This window comes from Phasianus colchicus, chromosome 22, assembly GCF_987193195.1.
Source record: "Phasianus colchicus chromosome 22, bPhaCol1.hap1.1, whole genome shotgun sequence".
In the NCBI taxonomy this organism is placed as follows: domain Eukaryota; kingdom Metazoa; phylum Chordata; class Aves; order Galliformes; family Phasianidae; genus Phasianus; species Phasianus colchicus.
In genome coordinates, this window is record NC_143457.1 from 4,578,678 (window position 1) to 4,597,984 (window position 19,307).

General features: G+C 52.8%; 1 protein-coding gene across 4 annotated transcripts in view; it reads left to right on the forward strand.

The window, feature by feature from the left end:
* Positions 1–19,307, forward strand: part of SAMD11 (sterile alpha motif domain containing 11) — a 118,795-nt gene that overhangs the window by 56,572 nt on the left and 42,916 nt on the right. For 3 of the 4 annotated variants that reach the window (XM_090123050.1, XM_090123051.1, XM_090123048.1), the window contains 2 exons: positions 15–794; positions 1,816–1,907. In XM_090123050.1, coding sequence (XP_089979176.1) covers positions 26–794; positions 1,816–1,907 — 861 coding nt within the window. In that variant the 5' untranslated portion in view covers positions 15–25. Of the gene's footprint in view, positions 1–14; positions 795–1,815; positions 1,908–19,307 lie in introns of those variants that run through there. The other variant, XM_090123049.1, reaches the window with a different exon arrangement.

Here is a 19,307-nt window from a genome sequence, read left to right on the forward strand (position 1 = left end):
CTCCGGCGGCACAGACCTCTCCGAGATGTCAGGTTGCAGTCCGGAGGGGAAGCTCTGCGCACCGCACGGCAGCTCCCGGGGCTGCACCGCTCCATTAAGCGCTCCGTGGGAGCCGCGCTGGGGAGCCGGGCCGGGGGGGCTGCCCGTGGGCTGCTCCGGGGGAGCCCCGCCACCCCCGGCACCCGGGCGCCAAAGGTGCTCGTGTTGCTGCTGCTGTTGCTGCTGCTGCTGGCGCGTTCCATCCCAACTCCAGCCAGAGCCGGGGCAAGTTGAGCCGGAGACGTTTGAGCCGCCGCTGCGCTTTGGAGAGACGGGGGAGCGCGGCGGCACCATGCCTGCCATCAAGAAGGAGCGACTTGACAGGGAAGAGCTGGCCTTGGCGGCCTTCAACCAACCCATGGAGACCCTCCCCGACTACCTCGCCCCTCTGGCCGCCGCTGCCATGCCGGTGGTGGCCCCGCACCCGCCGGCGTACGAGCAGATCTTCGCCCACCGCGCGTACCTGGGCTTCCACGAGAGCCCCCACCCCCCGCACCCCCCCCACCTCCCCGAGGACCTGATGCTGGAGAGGTTCTCCTCCATCCCGGATTTCCAACCCTTCTTTGACAACGGAGAGCCTTGCATCGAGGTGGAGTGCGGGGAGAACAAGGCGCTGCTCTACATCAATAAGTTGTGCCAGGGGAGCAAAGGACCCTCCATCCGCTACCGGGGCGAGTGGCTCACCCCCAACGAGTTCCAGTTTGTCAGCGGCAGGGAGACGGCCAAGGATTGGAAGCGCAGCATCAGGCACAAAGGTGAGGAGCCGTGCGGGGCCGTGCGGGGCTGTGCGGAGCGGGGGGGGGTCCGCGGGATGCTCACTACCCGAGCGGTGCCTCCGTGCCCCCCCGCCCGCCCCTCGGGTACCCCGAGCTGCGCGAAGTTTTTTGTTCTTTTTTGGTTTTTTTCCCAGCCGGTTTGCGGGGGGAGGAAGGAGAAGAGGAGGAGGGGAGGTGTGCGCGCGTGTGTGCGTGTGTGTGTGTATGTGTGTGTGTGCGGGGGGGGCTGGGGGGGGGGGAGGCGTCTCCTCTCTTCGGGAGAGAAGTTGGGCTCCGTGCGGGCAGAGCGCGGCGGATTGCGGGGCGCGGCGGGGGCACCGCGGGGAGCGGAGGGTGAGGACGGAGCGGCGGCGTTTGGGGGGGGTGAGGGGGGGGGTGGTGGGAGGTGTTCCCGACGGCGGAGCGCTACGGGACCTCCCGCACGCGGAGCTGCGCTTTGCTTCCCCCCAACCCCCCCCCCCAGCCTTCCTCCTTGCGGGGCCGGTGCGGGTGGCAGGTGGAGGCGGGGGGAGCCCTGCGGCCACGGAGCGGGGGAGAGGGAAGGAAAGGGGGTTGATGGAGGGGGGGGAAGGGGGGGAGAGAGCGGCGTGACATGTAATTAGCGAGAGCCGGAGGTGGCAGCCCGGGGGGCTGCGGAGCTATTAGGAGGTGGCTGACACCTCGGCGTGTTTATTGATCGCTGGAGGAAAGGGGAATAACTTGAGGGGCCGCTCATAATGATCGTTATTGCACTCCTTTAAAAAAAAAAAAAGGAAAAAAAAGCGTTGAGCTGCTGCCTGTGGGAGAGCGCTGAATCTGCGGGGTGAGGAGGGAGGATGAAGGCAGCCGGGGGGCAAACCGCGGGGGTTCGGGCTGCGGGAGCGGCCCCGCATAGGGCGGGGGGGGGGGAAGGGGGGGAGCAGGGATGGGAGGGCTGAATGCGGAGCACTTTCCTTCTGTTGAGGTGCTGATCGTTTTTCGTTTCTTTATTTTTTTTTTTTTTCTCCTCCTCTGCACCCAGGGAAAAGTTTGAAGACTCTTATGTCCAAAGGAATCTTACAGGTACATCCTCCAATCTGTGATTGCCCTGGGTGTCGAATTTCGTCTCCAGTGGTAAGACGATTGTTCAACTATGTGCTTTAGTTAAGACATCTCCCCTCTCCTCCACCTCCCACCCTCCCATCCCAACCTTCTCTGCCTCTGTGATCGCGGTTCTGGTCCCACGGCCGGCAGGTGGGGGAGCCGGGCTGAAGGATGCACTGCAGCTGTGCTCCATGGGCACAGCATTGAGCAGCTCCTTCCTTCTTCTTCTCTGTTTGGTAGAGGTGCAGAACGGCTGAATGAAGCGTTACGGCCGCACCCATGTGTTGGAGGCAGCCGGGCTTTGGGAGCTGTTAATGATTTTTTATAGTTAAGCTGAACGGGGAACAAACTCATCTTAAGCACTCACTGCTTCTACAGCGTTTGTTTCATAGGTGGCAATCAGTGTATTTGTAGATCTTCACCCAGGTTTGGGTTCCTTGGGTTTTCGGATTTTGTGCTGTCCACATTTTCCTCGAGAAAGATGTTGGAGCGATCAATGGACTCAAGTAGAGCATGAAAGGCATTTTGTCACATCCAGAAATAACCATAAGACCAGAAATAACCATAACATCAGAACTAGACTGCAAAGCCATGCTCATGCAACTCCAACGGGTCTTGGGCTGGGAAGTGACTCAGAGCACTGCTGTCAGTGGAGACCCTTCTTTTAATCCACTGAAATTAGCTGTTGTTTCGTCTGTTGTTTCTATGTGATCTGATGGTCTTTCATACACATGGAGCATCTTCACGGTGCTGAATGATGGAACCGCAGCTGTAAATGATTTCTGTGTGATACTGATGTGCATCCATATTGCTATAAATGTATACAGGTGCACACATGGATGTGGAAAAGGGCTTAGAGCAACAACCCCCCATTCCATCAGCTCACACAGGGACCCGTCCACAGCAGCATTGCTTGCTCCCACAGCCGTTCATGCAGGATTTGTGCCGTTGCTCTGAGCGTGTGGGGCAGGGCGTGATGCTGCGTGCGGACGGAGCTCACTGCAGTGTGGAGTCGGGTGTGTGACAGCTTCGGGCCGAAATGCCACCTCGTGCGTTCCCAGCGGGAGCGCTGTCGATAGCCATGCGGGGATGCCGTGCGCGCACGGGGGGGAGGCAGCTGCGCGTGGAACAAAGGCTGTATTAAAAGCGGCTCTAAAATAGAACCGAATCTGAGAAGTTCAGACAGGGGAAAAGAGGGGCGGCGTTGTTTTGGGAAAGGAGAAACAGATCCTTCTGCGCTCGCCTCCTCGCGCTCCCCGCCGGGCGCTTTGTGGGAGGGGGGCGGTGGGGAGGAACCCCCTGGAGAGCCGCCTTCCGATCCGCGTCTCCCGGTGCGCGCCGCGTCTCCCGGTGACCGACGGCCGTCCGCGCTTCGGACGTGCTGGCAGCCGAGCCGGCCCGGCCGTTCCTCCCCGCCGCATCGCGTTTCCGCCGCCGCCGCCCCGGAGCACCGCGGGGCCTTCCGCCGCCGCCCCCCTCCGTTGGGCCCCCGGCCGAGCTCTGCCCCCGCTCCCCGCCGCGGCCCCGAGCCCGGCCCCGCCGCCCGCAGCCCGGCCTGGCGCCGCGCCGCCCCCGCCCGCCGCCCCCCCGGGGCCTCGGGGCCGGCAGTGCCGGGGGCTCCCCCGCCGCGGCCGGGGAAAGCGGCGCCCGGCCCCCGCCGCGCCCGGCCCCGCCGCCCCGTCGCAGCTCGTTTGCTGCAGCTGCAGACGGCGGCCGGCGCCGGGGCTCCGCCACCGACCGCCGGTTTCCTGCGAGGCGGAGGGGGAGCAGCCGCGGCGCGTCGGCTTCGCTGGCGCCTCCGAGCCCCGGGCAGCGACCGCCCCCGCGCCGGCGTCCGTCAGTCCGTGTGTCCGTCCTTCAACCCCCCATTGCTTCAGTCTGTTCATCCGTTCCTCCCGCTCTCCATCTGTCCATCCACTCATGCATGCCTTCTTCCATCCGTCCCCTCCACCCATCCGTCTTATCTGTCTCTCCATCTTTCTATGCATCCCTCCCTCCCTCCTTCTGTCCATCCATCCATGTGTCCATCCTTCTACCTGTCCATCCCTCCCGCCCTCTGTCTGTCCCTCCATGCATCCGTTCTTCCACCCATTCCTCCCTCCCTCCATCAATCCATCCATCCCTCTCTCCATCCCTCTCTCCATCCCTCTTTCCATCCCTCCCTCCATTCCTCCATCCTTCCCTCCATCCATCTATCCATGTGTCCACCCCTCCATCTATCCATCCCTCCCTCCCTCTGTTTGTCCATCTGTCCATCCGACCGATTTTCCCCTTCTCCTTTCTCCTCCCCCCAAGCCTTAAACCGGAGGTTTTCCAGATCTAGGTGGACAAGCCATACTCTCAGTCCCTACATTTTTTAGAGACACGGGGGGGCAAGCAGTGTGAGCTGCGAGCAGGAGTCTCCTCCATGCCTGCATGTGTCAGCTGCAGGCTGGCACAGTTCACCCTGTTCACCCTTTGCCTACAGCCCTGGGTGGGTTCCAACCCAGATTTGCTGGTGATGTTCCCCATGTTGGAGCAGGACCCTCACTGTGTGCTTCATGCGAGTTGTGCTGCCTCTGGATGTGAGATAGGACCACCATTGGCTTCTCCTCATCCTTTCCATAGCAGGGTTCCTTGGGGGATGCCCATGCTGCGGTCTGGGGCTCAGCTCACAGGTGAGGAAGGAAGCTTGTAGAAAGCTGTCAGGCACGGCTGCATTCAAGCAAAAGAAAAAGCACATTTTTTTTTTTTCCTCCATCTTCGTTGCGTGTCAGGACACATGGTAATTGTGCAGAACTTGGCCAGGGACTGCGCTCATTTGTTTGGTTACTGGGGTGGCATTTTGCTGGTGAGTTGATTTATATGTGATCCTTGTTGTTTGTTCTGTTGGTGCTGTTTTCTACTGCTGCCCCCCCCGGAGTGAAGGCGTTGGTCCACAGCTTTGCCTGGGGGGCTCAACACTGAGCTGAACGGGGCCACAAAGGGGGGCAGTGGGACCCTCATCCTGAATCCAGGACCTCAGAGCCAGCAGTCCTGCAGGACTGCCCTGTGCAGAGGGGACTTTGCCCACTGCTGTACAGCAAAGCTGGCTGCTGCAGACACAGGGTTCAGTCTGTTCAGCAGGATGGGATGTGGGTGCCTTTCCGAGCTGCTCCAGCCTCTGGGATTGGAGCTGGAGGGCTGTGGGGTCTGTGCTCACAGCTCTGCCTTCTCTGGGGGCCGCCTTATGGATGTGCAGAAAGCTTTTCTGTAAAGCAGACTTGTAAAAGTTCTCATCCCTACGAGCTCTTTGTTGATTTATTATTATTTTTGTTAGTTTCATGCAGGTTAGGATCATTGCTGTTAACCCAGCTGTGTTTATTGGGGGCTGCCTTTTCTTTCCAGATAGGCTCTGCTCAGGTGTGTTGGGCTGCGCACCTCCAAGTTGGACATGTTAATAAAAGCCTGTCCCAAACCTGAGTGCTGGCAGTGGGGCAGGAGGCACTGCTGGAGGCATTCTGCCCACCCAGCAAGGCATTGTTGTGCACAGGGATCCATTTGGTGGGTTATTAAGCAGCTTCTGGAAAGGGAAATGTTAATTGGATCGCAGCGAGTGAACAGCAGAGATGCAGGAGGAGATTGGGGCAATAATGCTGTCTTGCTGTGGAGCTCCAGGTTCTAGGATTGCTAACCCACCTGCTGCTGTAGGGATGTCAGTGCTGTGCTGAGCTGCTTCCCTGTGCTCCACAAGTCCATCAGCCTGGGGAGAAAGAAAGTGATGCAAGGTAGCTAAATAAATATATAAAAGCAGCAAAAGCAGCATCGTCTTGTTAGCAGCGTGTCAAGGGCAGTGTAAAGGTGAGATAGGATAAGTAATTTTGCTGTCAAAATTATTTAGAGATGTCATTAAACTGCTTAGGGCTGTCTCTGCTGCTTCAGGGCACAGACGCCTGGTTTTAATTTGCAGTGGTCTGCATCCAAACCTGCTGGCCTCATTCAGAGGGATCAGTGCTAATTTGGAGCCTGGTGGCAAATGCCTTCAGTGAACACGGGATCCAAATGGCAGAGGTGAGCAGAGGAGCAGAATTAACTCCCTGATAAACTCTCTTGGTTTTCCTTTCTGGAGGTTTCCAGCTGCCAAGTAGTTCACGTTGGTGAGGCTGATGAACTTCTCAGGTTGTTGGAGAGCATCAGAGAGGTCGCTTCTGCCTCAGACATTGGGAAAGAGCACTTGTGGTGGAGCAGTGCTTGCTCAGGATTTCATGCTTGTAAAATCACTTTTTCCCCCTTTTCTCTCTCTGTCCCTATTCCTTCTGGATTGCCTTGCTCTGTTTCCCTCTTGCACTGTCCCTTTATTTGGAGAGCTTCTTGCTGTGCAGCAGATGCTGTGCTGACACTGGGGCATCTCTGCCTTCCCTGAGATCAACATACATCACCTCCACAGTGCCAACACTCTTCTCACCACCTCCGGGCCCTTTTCCATTTGGAGATGCTCACCCTCCTCACTGCTGGTAGATGGCAGTGGAAAGCTCATCATCAAGCTTCACAGCCCAACTTTGTGCTAAGGGCAATGAAAGACATCCCCCAAAGGGTTATTTGTGGTTACAGGTCTGTAAGGAGGATGGAGAGCATCCTCCAGCTCCCCTGCTTTGCTCTCATTCTGCTCCTGTCTGAAGGTAAATCTTCTGTATGTACAGCCTCCACTGCTGGGATAATGCATTTCCTTTCTTTTATTTTTGGCTCTGTTATTAAAAAAAGAAACACAACAAAACAGTGAAAAGGGAGAGGAAATTGCACATTCCCCTGGGTCGTAAATACAGTCTGATGGAGGGTTTTGTTGTAACCTGTCTGAGGAGCAGGAGGGATGGAAGAAGAGAATTCCTAAGCATGGGAGGAAAGGTTCTGCTTATTGCAGCCTTGCTCCGTAGCTGTAAGGTGATGGGCAGGTGAGGTTTCTTACACTGTGCCAATCAGTTGGGAAGGGAGAACGTTTCTTGAGTCATTTCCAGGTAATTCAGAAGCAGGAAAGCTTTGGAGCTGTTGATGATAGAAGAGGGATGTAGCATCCTGGTCATCCAGCACGTGCATCTAACTCTGATTGTTGGCTTGCAGCCGATGCCCACTCAGTGTGGGGAGATGATTTGACTTTGGGTCACTGGGAACACAGCTCAGGGGCTCTTCACTCCCACAGCTCCTCGCTATCAAACTCTCCTCTTGAAGGAAAGCAGAGCACGCTGCTGGAGCAGTTTGCCATCTCCCTATGGGCGTCCTACCCCCCAGGAGCTCGTGGTTATCATCATATCCCCAGGGCCTCGCTAATGCAGAGCTGCGTGTGCATTCCAGTGGGATGGCAGCTCCCGTTGTGCCTATCTCTCCCCATCAGGCTGCAAACTCCTGCTTGTAACCCCATCCTTTCTCCTTAGCCAGAGATGGATGCGATAGGTGGTACTCACGCTTGTGCCGCGTTGCCACGGCAACCAAAGAGAACCCCCGAGATGGGAAAGGGCAAGCATCCCGTTCTGCCACAGTCTGCAGCATCAGTGATTGAAGGAGATTGGATAGAATTAGATAATCCTGGAATTCGCAGTGATTTGACGCCGGGCCTTTATTAAATAAGTAAAAGTACCAGGCCTCGTAGTAAAAATGAATTCTGTGAGATCGATAACTTTTCCCACCATTTGTCACAGCTGTGACTCTTAAGATCTCTTTTTCTGTGATATGGGGTGAACCGCACAAACATCCCTTCCATTTTTTTCCTTCCCAGAGGGAGCTATGATATCAATTCCCCTTTTATTTCCCCCTTGTGATTCACCCACTTAACCGTAAAGCACACTTAGAGAGGAAAGCCTACAAGACCCTTCAGCAATGGTTCAATGAACTCGAGCTTGGAGTCGTTACTTAAAAATTGTACACCATTAGCCTGAAGTATGGCTGTGTGTGGGGTCAGCAGAAAGGAAAACTGAAAGAAAATAAGCTGGGTGTGATGGCTGGGTGGACAGCTCTGTGTTTTTGGTGTGTGCAGTGCCTAAAGCTGCTGGGACCTGCGCTGTACCCAAGACTTGAGCTTGTTGGTATCAGCACTGTGGGTCTCTACTGAATCTCAACCTTGCGTTGCTGTGATGGATTTCTCTGATATAAGTTCAATAAAAGTAATTCGGCGAGGCTGATAAGCATTTCTGTCCCCTTGTGGGTGCAGAAGGCAGAAATCATCCTTGCTTTTGGAGGATTTAGTTCCATCAGTACCTCTGCTATTATCTTTAAGACACTATGGAATCTCAACAAGGGTCTTGAAAGGCTATTTGAAATTGCAGGCTCTCAGTGTTGCTGTGCTTTTCTTCCAGCAGCGTGATGCTGAAAAGCTGACTTACTGAATGTAATCTCATTGCTTTGGTGGGAGTCCTGATCCCTGCTCTCTCTGTACCGCTGCATCCCACCCAGCATTGGGTGGGAGTGACCCAAGGGCAGTCACATTGCCCTTGGGACAGTCCTGCTCTTGTGCTCTGCATCGCCCTGAACCAACTGTACAGCATCCAGGGTATCAGCCTGGGCAGGATCTGGCTTTGTAACTCTGATAGCAGTACAGTAGAGAGCAGGCGTGAGTTCAGCGAGGTATCAGTTCCTTCAGTGATTTCCCATGTTTGGAGGCCAGCCTCCACCTGGGGAGGTCCCTCCGAGCTGACAAAGGGAAATGAATTGGAAACACACGCAGTGCAGAAGTCTTTGTGGTGAGGATTGCACCCTGGCTTTCAGTTGCATGAATGTTTTGAATTGTATCACAAGCAAACTGGCCTTAGCTTGCTGGAACTGTGCTTTTCCTCCTACTTTTTGAATGCCATCTCAGTGCACGATACTTTTCCTGTAGTGCTGTGTTACATGCTGGTTCGTCCTCGGTCTGACGCCCAAGGACGTAATGAGGTTGGGTGGTTGGGTAGTTGGGTGGTCAGGTGGTTGGGTAGTTGGGTGGTTGGTTGATGGGGTGGTTGGATAGTTGGGTAGTTGGATAGTTGGATGATGGGGTGGTTGGGTGATGGGATGTTGAGTATAGTTGAGTAGTTGGATAGTTGGGTGGTTGGATAGTTGGGTAGTTGGGTAGTTGGGTAGTTGGGTAGTTGGATAGCTGAGTGGTTGGATGATGGGGTGGTTGGGTGATGGGGTGATCGGGTAGTTGGGTGGTTGGATAGTTGGGTGGTTGGATAGCTGGGTGGTTGGATGATGGGGTGGTTGGGTGATGGGGTGATCAGGTAGTTGAGTGGTTGGTTGATGGGATGTTAAGTATAGTTGAGTAGTTGGTTAGTTGGGTGGTTGGGTAGTTGGATAGCTGGGAGATTGGATGATGGGGTGGTTGGGTGATGGGGTGATGGGGTAGTTGGGTGGCTGGGTAGTTGGATGGTTGGTTGATGGGATGGTTAGATAGTTGGATGATGGCGTAGTTGGATAGTTGGGTGGTTGGGTAGTTGGGTAGTTGGATAGCTGGGTGGTTGGATGATGGGGTGGTTGGGTGATGGGGTAGTTGGTGGTTGGTAGTTGGGTGGCTGGGTAGTTGGTTGGTTGGGTGATGGGGTGGCTGGGTAGTTAGGTGGTTGGCTGGTTGACATTGACATTGGGGATCACATAGGATGGCTGGAAACCATGTGTGCCAGTGGCAAAGCACAGGGAATTTTGGAGAGGCGTTTTGCTTTGACTGGTTGCTATTTATTACCACTGACTCCCAAAATAATAGACATCAGATTGTGAGATGTCAGTTGGCAGTGATCCTACTGCGCATTCCCATGGACAGACAGGCATCTCCAGCCAAAAGAAAACTATTCAGTCTCAGAGCTTGATTAAGAAAACCCAATCTGTAACTTCAGAACAAAAACCACAGTTTGCACTGCTTTCCTCGGTGCCCAGATACCCCTCCTTCCCTTTCCCATCAGGGAGTGGAGCTGTGTTTGGTACCATGTGTGGCCTTTGGGAATACAGTGCTGACCTTGCAGTGATTGTGCTTCCCCATATGCAAGATGGGAGAGCAGCTCTGGTGCTGCCTCTGGAGATGGGAATGCTGAGATCCATGCACTGCAGGAACCAGAGACCTCTGCGACCATTAGGCCTATAATATGAACTTCTCCTGGGGGTTAGAAAGCTCTTTGGACTATCCCATTTATGTTTTATAAACACAGTGCCGTGCTGTGTTTTCCCATTTACTTTGGATTTCCTCATTGCTCTGAGACTCATTAAAAATCCGAGTCAAGTGTGGGAAGAACTTCTCTGGCTAACTGTGCTGAAACCGAGCGCGTCTGCTGGGTTTGAACTACATAACTGGAGAAGTCTCAGTTTGGAAACCTCCTCATTTGCTGCTGGAATGAGAAATATTTCATTTCCATACCAAGTTGGAGGTCGCTTTTTCTCCCAGAGCAGAAATGAAATATTTATTTGAACGTTCTTATTTTTTCAGCTTTTCTGACAGTCCTACCGTTCCCATCTAGTAATGGGCTGAAACCATCATTGCCTCCTGTCCTTAACAAGTCAGTGCTTACAAACCAGTTGGAAAGTTTCCAATGGATGAATGTCAGAAGGGTTGGGGGCCTTGAAGCCTTAGGGCTGGGTGTCCCCCACCTGCTCAGCCTGCTCAGGGCTCCATCCATAGCTTTGAATGCAGGGATGGGGCTGCTCTGGCAGCAGTGCCAAAGGCTTGTTGCCCTCTGTGTAAATGAAGGAATTAGTAAAACTGCAAGCACACCCCATCCAGCTCCATCCCCACATGAGCCACAACACCCCATCAGCCCCAGCAAGTCCTTTGGAGCAGGGTTGGCTTGCGTGTTGATGCCACACTGTTGGCCAGGGCTGGCATGGAGCATTTAAGCTGGGATGTTGGCATGTGCCATGCAGAAAGAAGGGAGCATCTCCTCCGTGCTTCCCCAGAAGGTTCATCTGTTAGGGCCCACAGTGTCACTGGGGTTGAAGCCTGCCCATAAGAGCTGCAAATGCAATCTGTTGGGCTCATTTGGGGATGGGAGACCTGTAGGTGTCAGCTGCAGGGAGCCAGCAGCCCTTGCTTGTGGCAGGTCTTCCAAACCAGAAAATAAAGAGAGCTTTCCAATCCTCCTGTGGCTGGCTGTGTGAGCCCATCAAACATGAATATGGCTGCTTGCCTACCAACAGATTAGTTTCTTATTGCTTTTGCCACCTCTGTGATGCTGTAAGGCCCAGCTATGCTATATATAGCATGATAAATCTGCTTTATATCAACGTGAACTTTGATATATCTTATTAATATCGCACTCATGATTTGAATATTTAAGCATGCACGGCGCATACCAAAATGTTATTTAGCTTATGCTTGCTTTATTTAATCATTTTAGACTTAGAGAACACCTGTGCTGGCTCACAAGCACCATGCAATTAATTAAATCCACCACTCATCCCAGGTGGAAAATCATTGAGGAGCAAACCTTTCGGCCTTACTGTCTGCACAGAGGTTTGCTGGGGGCTCCCAGCAGTGCAGTTCTACTCAGCCCCAGCAGTGGGGCTCTTTTCCCACTGGAAACATAGTGGGGCCCATGGGATGAGTGGGGTTGGCTGTGCCTGCAGCGTAGCATGGGGAGAGGGTGGGATTTTTGGGTCAGGATCACTGCTTTGTTCTGTTTCTGCAGGGATGGATAGCAAACTTTGCAGTCTTTGCTGAAGGATCCACAGTTATACTCAGGCTTGTTTTAGATGCATGCACCATGTCTGTCCTTTACCCTCCCACTTCAGATGTGATTTCAGAAGGGATTTTTCTGCAGCTCCAGCTGGTGCTCAGTGTCTGAACAGGCCGAGTTCTGCCTGTATTGCTGTCCTCTTAGCTCTGCTCTGCTTTGGTCAGGAGTGGCTCTCCTGCCTGGATGCACTGCAGGGCTGGATCCAGCTGAGCCTTTGGAAATGTCCAGAGGGATTTGTCCATCTGATCCCTCTTTATTTTAACAGAACAATCAGACCCAGGGCTGGTTGGACCCCATCTCGTGTCTCCAGATCCATCAGGTTTTGGTTCTCACCATTTTTGGAATGGTTTTGGTGCTCACCTGGTCCGCTCTTTGGCTTTCTCCCTGTATCCATCAGCATTTGGGTCTGTGCTGTTTGGTTGCCTTGTTTCTATGCCTGTGCAAAAGCTGCATCCCGGAGTTCGAGTTGTGCAGCACCTGGGCATTTGCATTCTGCTTTTGTTTCGAGCCGGAATCCAGAGGAGTGGTTTAAATGCAGCTGGAAGAGTCAGCATTCCCCCTCCCGTGTGTGTTAACCTGCTGGGCCACTGCTCTGCTTCTCACAGTGGGGATTACTCACCTCCATGACTAATTCCCTCCACAGGGCCCCTACAGAGGTTTAGAAAACGAGTCCTTCATGGCTCCGGGGCACAAAACATCATCTCTCCTTTATTTATTTATTTTTCTATAAAAAATGAATTTGGCTAAGGAGAGCAGAAACTCCCGTAGGTAGAACTGGAACTGCAGCCAGGGAGTCTTCAGACTGGTTTGTTACGTGGCACCGACCTGAGGATGCACAGTGCTTGGGAGATGTCCTTGGGGGAGTGCAGAGCTGCTCCTTGTCTGCAGGACTGCTGCAGGAGGGTGGTGTGATGGCAGTGCTGCACTTCGGCTCTCAGGAATGGCTTTTTTTTTGTTCAGATGCAGGGCAAAACTGAGCTGCTTGGTGGCATGCAGGAGGATGACGAGGCTGCAGGGAGGTGTGCGTCTTTTTGAGATGGCGATGGGCAGTTAGGATCTGGGGTGTGATTGGCACCACTTGGTCTTGGCTGGGGTTTTGGTTTGAACAGGGCCAGAAAATGTCCCATAAGTCATGAATTGGGACCTTACTTTGCTCTGTGGTGCGGGGATTTGAGAAGGAAGAGTGCCACCTATTGAGGTGCAGAGTCCCCCTCCTTCAAAGGGCAGCAGGAGCATCCCACCGTGCTCCTCCCATACACATCCTATGGTGGGATAGGGATGTGGTTCTTCCTTAGAGCCCCCCCCATGCTTGGGATGCTGGCAGTGGTGATTGCCCATCGTTTCCCACCTCGAGGAGATGCTGGAATGCACAATAGAGGTGGTACCAGCCCCAAGACAGACGGTTTCACCTTTACAACCCAAAGCATCCACCTTCCTTTTGGTTTTAATTTTGATCCTTGTTTCCACTCTCATGGGAGCCAAAGTTCCCCCCCTGCTCAAAAAACCCTTCCCTTTGGTATTTCTTTTTTTTTTTTTTTTTTGTTATTTTCCTTTTCCCTCCGAGCTTCTTGTTTTTATCCTTCTGATGAATTATTTACCTCTCTCTCGGGGTTGGGGCTTTTTATATTCTCTTTGTGTTGATCTTCAAAACACAGCACTGCCAACGCTCCCTGCCAGCACTCCCCTTCCTTGTGCTGCCTGCTCCCATTCAGCACTGGGCTCCTGGAGGTGTGCAGCTCAGGCTGTGACATCAGTGCATGAGCCTTGCCCATGGATGTTAAGGATGCTGTCTGGATGGTGACACGTCCTCCTGCTGCTCTGTGCTGGATGAGGGCACGCCAGCCGTTAGCAAGGCCATGGGGCAGGAAGGGATGCCAGCAGGGGAATTGGCACAGCAGGATGTGGGTGCATGCTATGCCTCGTGCCTGGTGCTCCCAGCCTCTCTCCTTTCATTAATTCCACCCTGCATTAAGGCTCTGAGGAAGCCTGTCTGGTGGTTGTTCAAAATCAGTTAATTTTTTATTGGATTTAAGTCAGACTTTGTGGGCCAGCCCCCCTCCCTCCCCCCCCTTGGAGGACTGCAGGTGGGGAATGGAGGTCCAGGCTTTCTCCAGGTGAGGTAATTGCCTTTCCTTCACCCTCAGGTCCTGCACCCCGCTGGCTCTGCTCTGGGCTGGGAGGCTTTATCCCTGCAGCCCCAGCCGTGATGCATTGCATTAAGCACACACATTGCAGCCCTCAGGCTGTTAACCCCCCACGTGTGCAAATAACCCGTGGTGGTCCAAGGAGAATAACTTAACATTTGGACCCTGCTCAAGCCCCATTCATTCCCACACCGAGCAACCTGCAGAACTTGCTTGAGGCTCTGTCTCCAAAGTCGCATCCTCATTAGTAGGAATGGGAAGTGTTTGGAGCTATCTCTGCTGGCTGTGCTCCCTGCTCTGCTGGCTGCCAGCCCTGCTGCCCTGCCTCTCCTTCCTGCTGGCATCCCAGGGCCGGGCTGTGCTGCTGCAGAACATAGGAGAGAAGCCTGTCCATCAGCTTGGGGTCGCCGTAAATGCAGGTCCGTGCGCTTGGGTCTCAAAACCTGAAGGAAATCAGCCCTTTGTTCCACAGCAAATAAAGCAGCGTATGGGGAAAATAACCATAAATGTTCATTATTTGTACAGGAAAATCAATCTGTAGGCCAATTGACCAAATAAAGTAATGTGGTTTGCTGGGAAGTCCCCTCAGTGCAGTGGGGGGGAGGGGGGGCCTGAAGTGGGGGTGGCAGCAGTGGCTGCAGAGGTGATGTGGGCAGCACAGGGAGGGGGGAAGGGTGAAGGAAAGCAAAAAAAGAGACCAGACAGAAACAAAACAACAGCACAGAGCACCTTCTGCTGGGAAGCCAGAAGGTAAAGTGCATGCACTCCGTGTGGGAAGGTTAGAACAGACCTTGCAGATCCCCAACCCCAGCCCACCCACTGCTGGGGAGGTGCAGAGCCAGTCCTTGTTCTCCTGAGCACAGCCTGTGTCTGTCTCCTTCTGGCTGAGCACATTTGGAAACCTCTGGGATCTCCAAGAATTGCTTTCAGCACGTCTCTTCAGAGCAGAATATAAGCACAAAGCCCGTCTCCATTCCTCTTGCTGGATTGTTTCAGCCTTGCTGGGAAAGGCTGTGTTCTCTCAGACCTGATAGCAAACAGGGAATGGTGGACATAGTTTTGTTCTCTCTCCTTCTCCAGCCCAGCAACAGAGCAGGGAGGTGCCAGGAGTGTCTGAATGCATCCGTGCCCTTTTGCTCCTCATCTTCACCAGAGTGGAAGAGTGGGGAAGGAAAGAACCAAAGGGGAAAATGCACGAGTTTGCTTTTATTTAGGAGACAGCATTGGTGTACCACGTCCTCAGTTGGTGTCAGTTGGCTGCTACTCCCTTAATACTGACTTACATTGCCTGAGGACCTGGCTTCAAATCTCCGCTTCCTTCTTTGCAACCTCAGACTGAAATGGACAGAGTTATTTGATGTGGGACAGGCACAGAAAACAAAGAACACAGCACTTCTCAGCCCTCTTCCAAAGAGGATTTGACAGTGGGTAGCTCCAAGGGGCTGACAGATTCTCTATCCTGGACTGTTTCCTTTCAAAGGCTGTGAGTTCCAGTTGGCTTTTCCAGAAGAGTGTAGCTCTGAGTCTATTAACAAATTATCCTTGAGGCTTTATAACTCACTCAGAGGTAATAAATGGGAAACACTCCCTTCTGCTCACAGATCTTGTTCATCTGCTTCTTTAGGGCTTCGGGAAATAATGTTGTTAATATCGATGGGAAGAGCTTCCCTTCTCTGTAACTTTCTTTTGGTTTAAAGCACGTGTTTTCTGCAGCCATAATAGTACCTACAGCCCTGTTGTGTGTGTCACCAAGACATCCTTCTGTGTCCACAACGCTTACATTGTAAGCAATACGAGGGACAGAAGGCATTCTGATGGCCCCTTGTAGCAGGATGCTGTGCACGATGTCACTGAGTTGCTTGGGATCACAGTGGTTGAGAGCAGTCTTCTCTGACATCCTTTCCTACTCTCAATAAGAATAGAGTAAAACTCCAAAGCATTATTCTGTAGAATATCCTGAAAATGGACGTGGAGTGCCTGGACTGGACCTGATGGCTTTGTGTAGCTTGGAGCAGTGGGATGGCTGCTGGTGGTACCTCCAGCCCTGGAGGGCAGGGAGATGTTTGTACTGCAGTGGGCTGCTGTTATGCTGGTAGAGAACTGGACTTTTGCCATCTCACTTGGGTATTTGTGCCTGAAGCATCTTGGTGCCCCGAGGAATTCTTTGGGAATTCACAGTTTTCATCATTTAGATGCTCTTTGTTGGAGGAGATGCGTTTCACAAAGCAGACCCTCACTGGACCTGCAGTGTGCAGCGGTCTGGTTCACTGTCCATCTCTAGGAAGGTGATGCAGTGGGTGTCTTGGGAATCTCCTGTTGCTCTCAGGAGAAGGATTCCTCATGCTCTGCCATCTCAGAACCCATCCCACGCAGGTGGGGAGGACTGGGATTGGTAGGGCTGAGCCTGGTGCTGCGTGCTGGCTGGTAATGGGATCCCATCAGGTAACGAGGTAATGGCACTTCTTTAGCTCAAGGCTGTAGTGGACAATCAGAGCACAATCTCAGCAAGTACTTCAAATTGCTGGATGGAAATGGATTATTCTTACCGATCCTATGATTATTCTGACAGATCCTGCCTTGTTTGAGACAAGCAATGAGAGTGGGTCTTCCTGGGAGAGGAAGCAGAGCTGTGCATTGCAGAACTCAGGAGGTTGGATGGACCAACACCATGCAGTGATTGCCTAGCATTGCTTTGCCTCCCAGACATCAGAGCTGGGTCAGCTATCCTGCAATCAATGCAAGGGCCACCATGACCTACATGGATTAACAGAGGGTACCACCAGGCTTGCACGTGGAGAAGATACTCTAGGAAGAAAGTAGGAGTGTACTTCCTCCTATTAAAAACAACCATGTAAAAAGGAGTACTCTGCCCAGATCGATAAGTGTCTGTCTGAACAACAGATCTCTCCTCTGCAAAGTTGTAGGGTGGGATTAGCTGTTGGGGAATGATGGCCTGGTGGTTGCTTGTCTTTTTGGCTGCTGAGCAGTGTAAATATTGCACTGCAAATGGTGGCTGAGCGAAAAGGAGAGGAAGAATGAGCTCTGAGGGATGCATTAAATGTCAGTGCTCTTCATCACAGTGTGGAGATGACACTCCTGTAGGAAGGGAAGCATCTCACACAGGGATGTGGCTTACCAGTGCAACAAGCTGTGGGCAAAGCTGGAGTAGAATCAAGGTTTTCTGATGTCTTCTTCAGAAGATTGAAAACCAAGGCTGGCCTGGATTTTGGTCCTCCTCGTGTGTGTGGGTTGTGAGATGGGGAACAGCAAAGGTGGGGTCCCATCAGCCCATTGGATGCCATGTGCCTGTAGGATGCCATCAACCCATGGGATGCCATCAACTCATGGGATGTTATCAGCCCATGGGAAGCCATCGTCCCATTGGGTGCCATATGCCTGTAGGTTGCCATCAACCCATGGGAGGCCATTAGCCAACTGGGTGCCATGCACCTGTAGGATGCCATCAACCCATGGATGCCATTAGCCAATGGGGTGCCATGCACCTGTAGGATGCCATCAACCCATGGAATGCCATCAACTCATGGGATGTTATCAGCCCATGGGAAGCCATCAGCCCGTTGGATGCCATATACCTGTAGGATGCCATCAACCCATGGGATGCCATCAACTCATGGGATGTTATCAGCCCATGGGAAGCCATCATCCCATTGGGTGCCATATGCCTGTAGGTTGCCATCAACCCATGGGAGGCCATTAGCCAACGGGGTGCCATGCACCTGTAGGATGCCATCAACCCATGGGATGCCATCAACTCATGGGATGTTATCAGCCCATGGGAAGCCATCATCCCATTGGGTGCCATATGCCTGTAGGTTGCCATCAACCCATGGGAGGCCATTAGCCAACGGGGTGCCATGCACCTGTAGGATGCCATCAACCCATGGGATGCCATCAACTCATAGGATGTTATCAGCCCATGGGAAGCCATTGGCCCAATGAGTACCGTCAGCCCATGGGATGCCTGTAGGATGCCATCAACCCGTGGATGTAGCCTTTAGGATGATGGCTACAGGTTCCTAATGAAGGCTCAGGTGAGGGGATTAGCTGGGCAGGTAGCTGCCCCTTTCTTGTGTGTTTTTGCTCATCTCAGCCAGAACTAAATGTGATCGATGCCATTTCTCAAGTGAGGGGTGTGTGGGCTCCGTGGGTGTGTAATTTCCCTAATCAAAGCCATTTGGCTGGGTTGCTATTTGAAAAAGATTCCAGGCTTTCAGAGCCTCCCCCTTTCCTTTTCCATATCTTTATTATCAATTAAAAAAAAAAAAAAGAGAGAAAATGCTGTCTGGGCTTGAGGATTTCCTTCGCATATGGAATAGATTTAGCATTCCTCAGCTCCCAGCATTGGCAGCACACCAACCTTCCTCCTATCCCCCCCCCCCAGCCCCTCCTGCTCCCTGTGTCTCCCAGACCAAAGGATTGCACATGCTGTTGTTCCTGCAGTTGTGTTGCTTTGGTGGTTTGCTGTCGTATTTTGTTATTTTTAATCCAATAGAAATGATGGTTTGCAGAGGGTTGAATCATGGGCACGTGAGCTGTCCTGCAAACAGCCTTGCATCTGTGTGCACGCTCTGGAGGCATTTGCATTCCCATGCATTGGGGTTGGGATGCTGATGGAGCATCCCAGTGGGGATGGTTGCTGCTCATCTCCTTGCTCTGCTCCCAGCAGGATCTGGTTGGTGGACTAGCAGTGCCCTGGCAAGCTGGAAATGGGAATTCTGGCAGTTCTAACAGCTTGAGAAACCCCCAGCAAGCTCTTAAAGCTGCATGAATAACTGATAGTTTATGGGGGGATCATTAAAAAGGGTTGGGGTGATGAGATGCAGGGCAGGCCATGCCACGCAGAGCTCACAGAACAAATCACACCTCATGGTGAGCGCTGTGGGTTCGTAAGGTCCTGTTTTCCTTCGTGTTTTTCCTGATTTTACATCCTTGTGCTTTTGAGATGAAGTGGCAGACAAGGATGCTCCAGCAGCACGATGCAGGCGTGCAGACCTCCAGAGCACAGCTGATTCACTGGAGGTGAACCTAAGAGGCAAAATGGGCTGCTTCCATCTATTGTAATTTTCTGGGAACGCAGAAAGTAAAATGAAATACCCCCCCCTTCCCCCCCCCAACCTCATGGCAAGAATAAATGCAGCTTTGATAAATGCATTTGGAGAGCTGGGGTGCACATGGCTGCTGTGTTATCCATCTGCTTGTGTGTTTGTGCTCGAGGGGAGCATTTGGGTGTGGGGTGATACCTACACAGGTGTGTATGTGTGTTTGTATATTGGATGTAGGAATGCCTCTGTGATATATGCATATGTATGTGTATTTCTGCACTGGGGTGTGTGTGTTTGCTGCATTTAAGGGGAGGGATTTCAGAAAGGCAAAGGATGAGCATCTGGAGGAGGGTGCTGCTGCTTGGGGGGCTGCATGTCCTGCTTTCACACCTCCCCTCTTGCTGCACTCGTGCTCTCATTAAGGTTGATGAGTCCCTGGGTAGTCACTGAGGCCTGGTAACTGCTCGGAGGCACCATAATGGCCATAAAAGGATTTGTAGTATCCGATCAGTGCTATTCTCTTCAGCCTGTGAAGTCACAGCAGAGAGCTGATGGCAATTACTTTGATGCCGGGATTTGCAC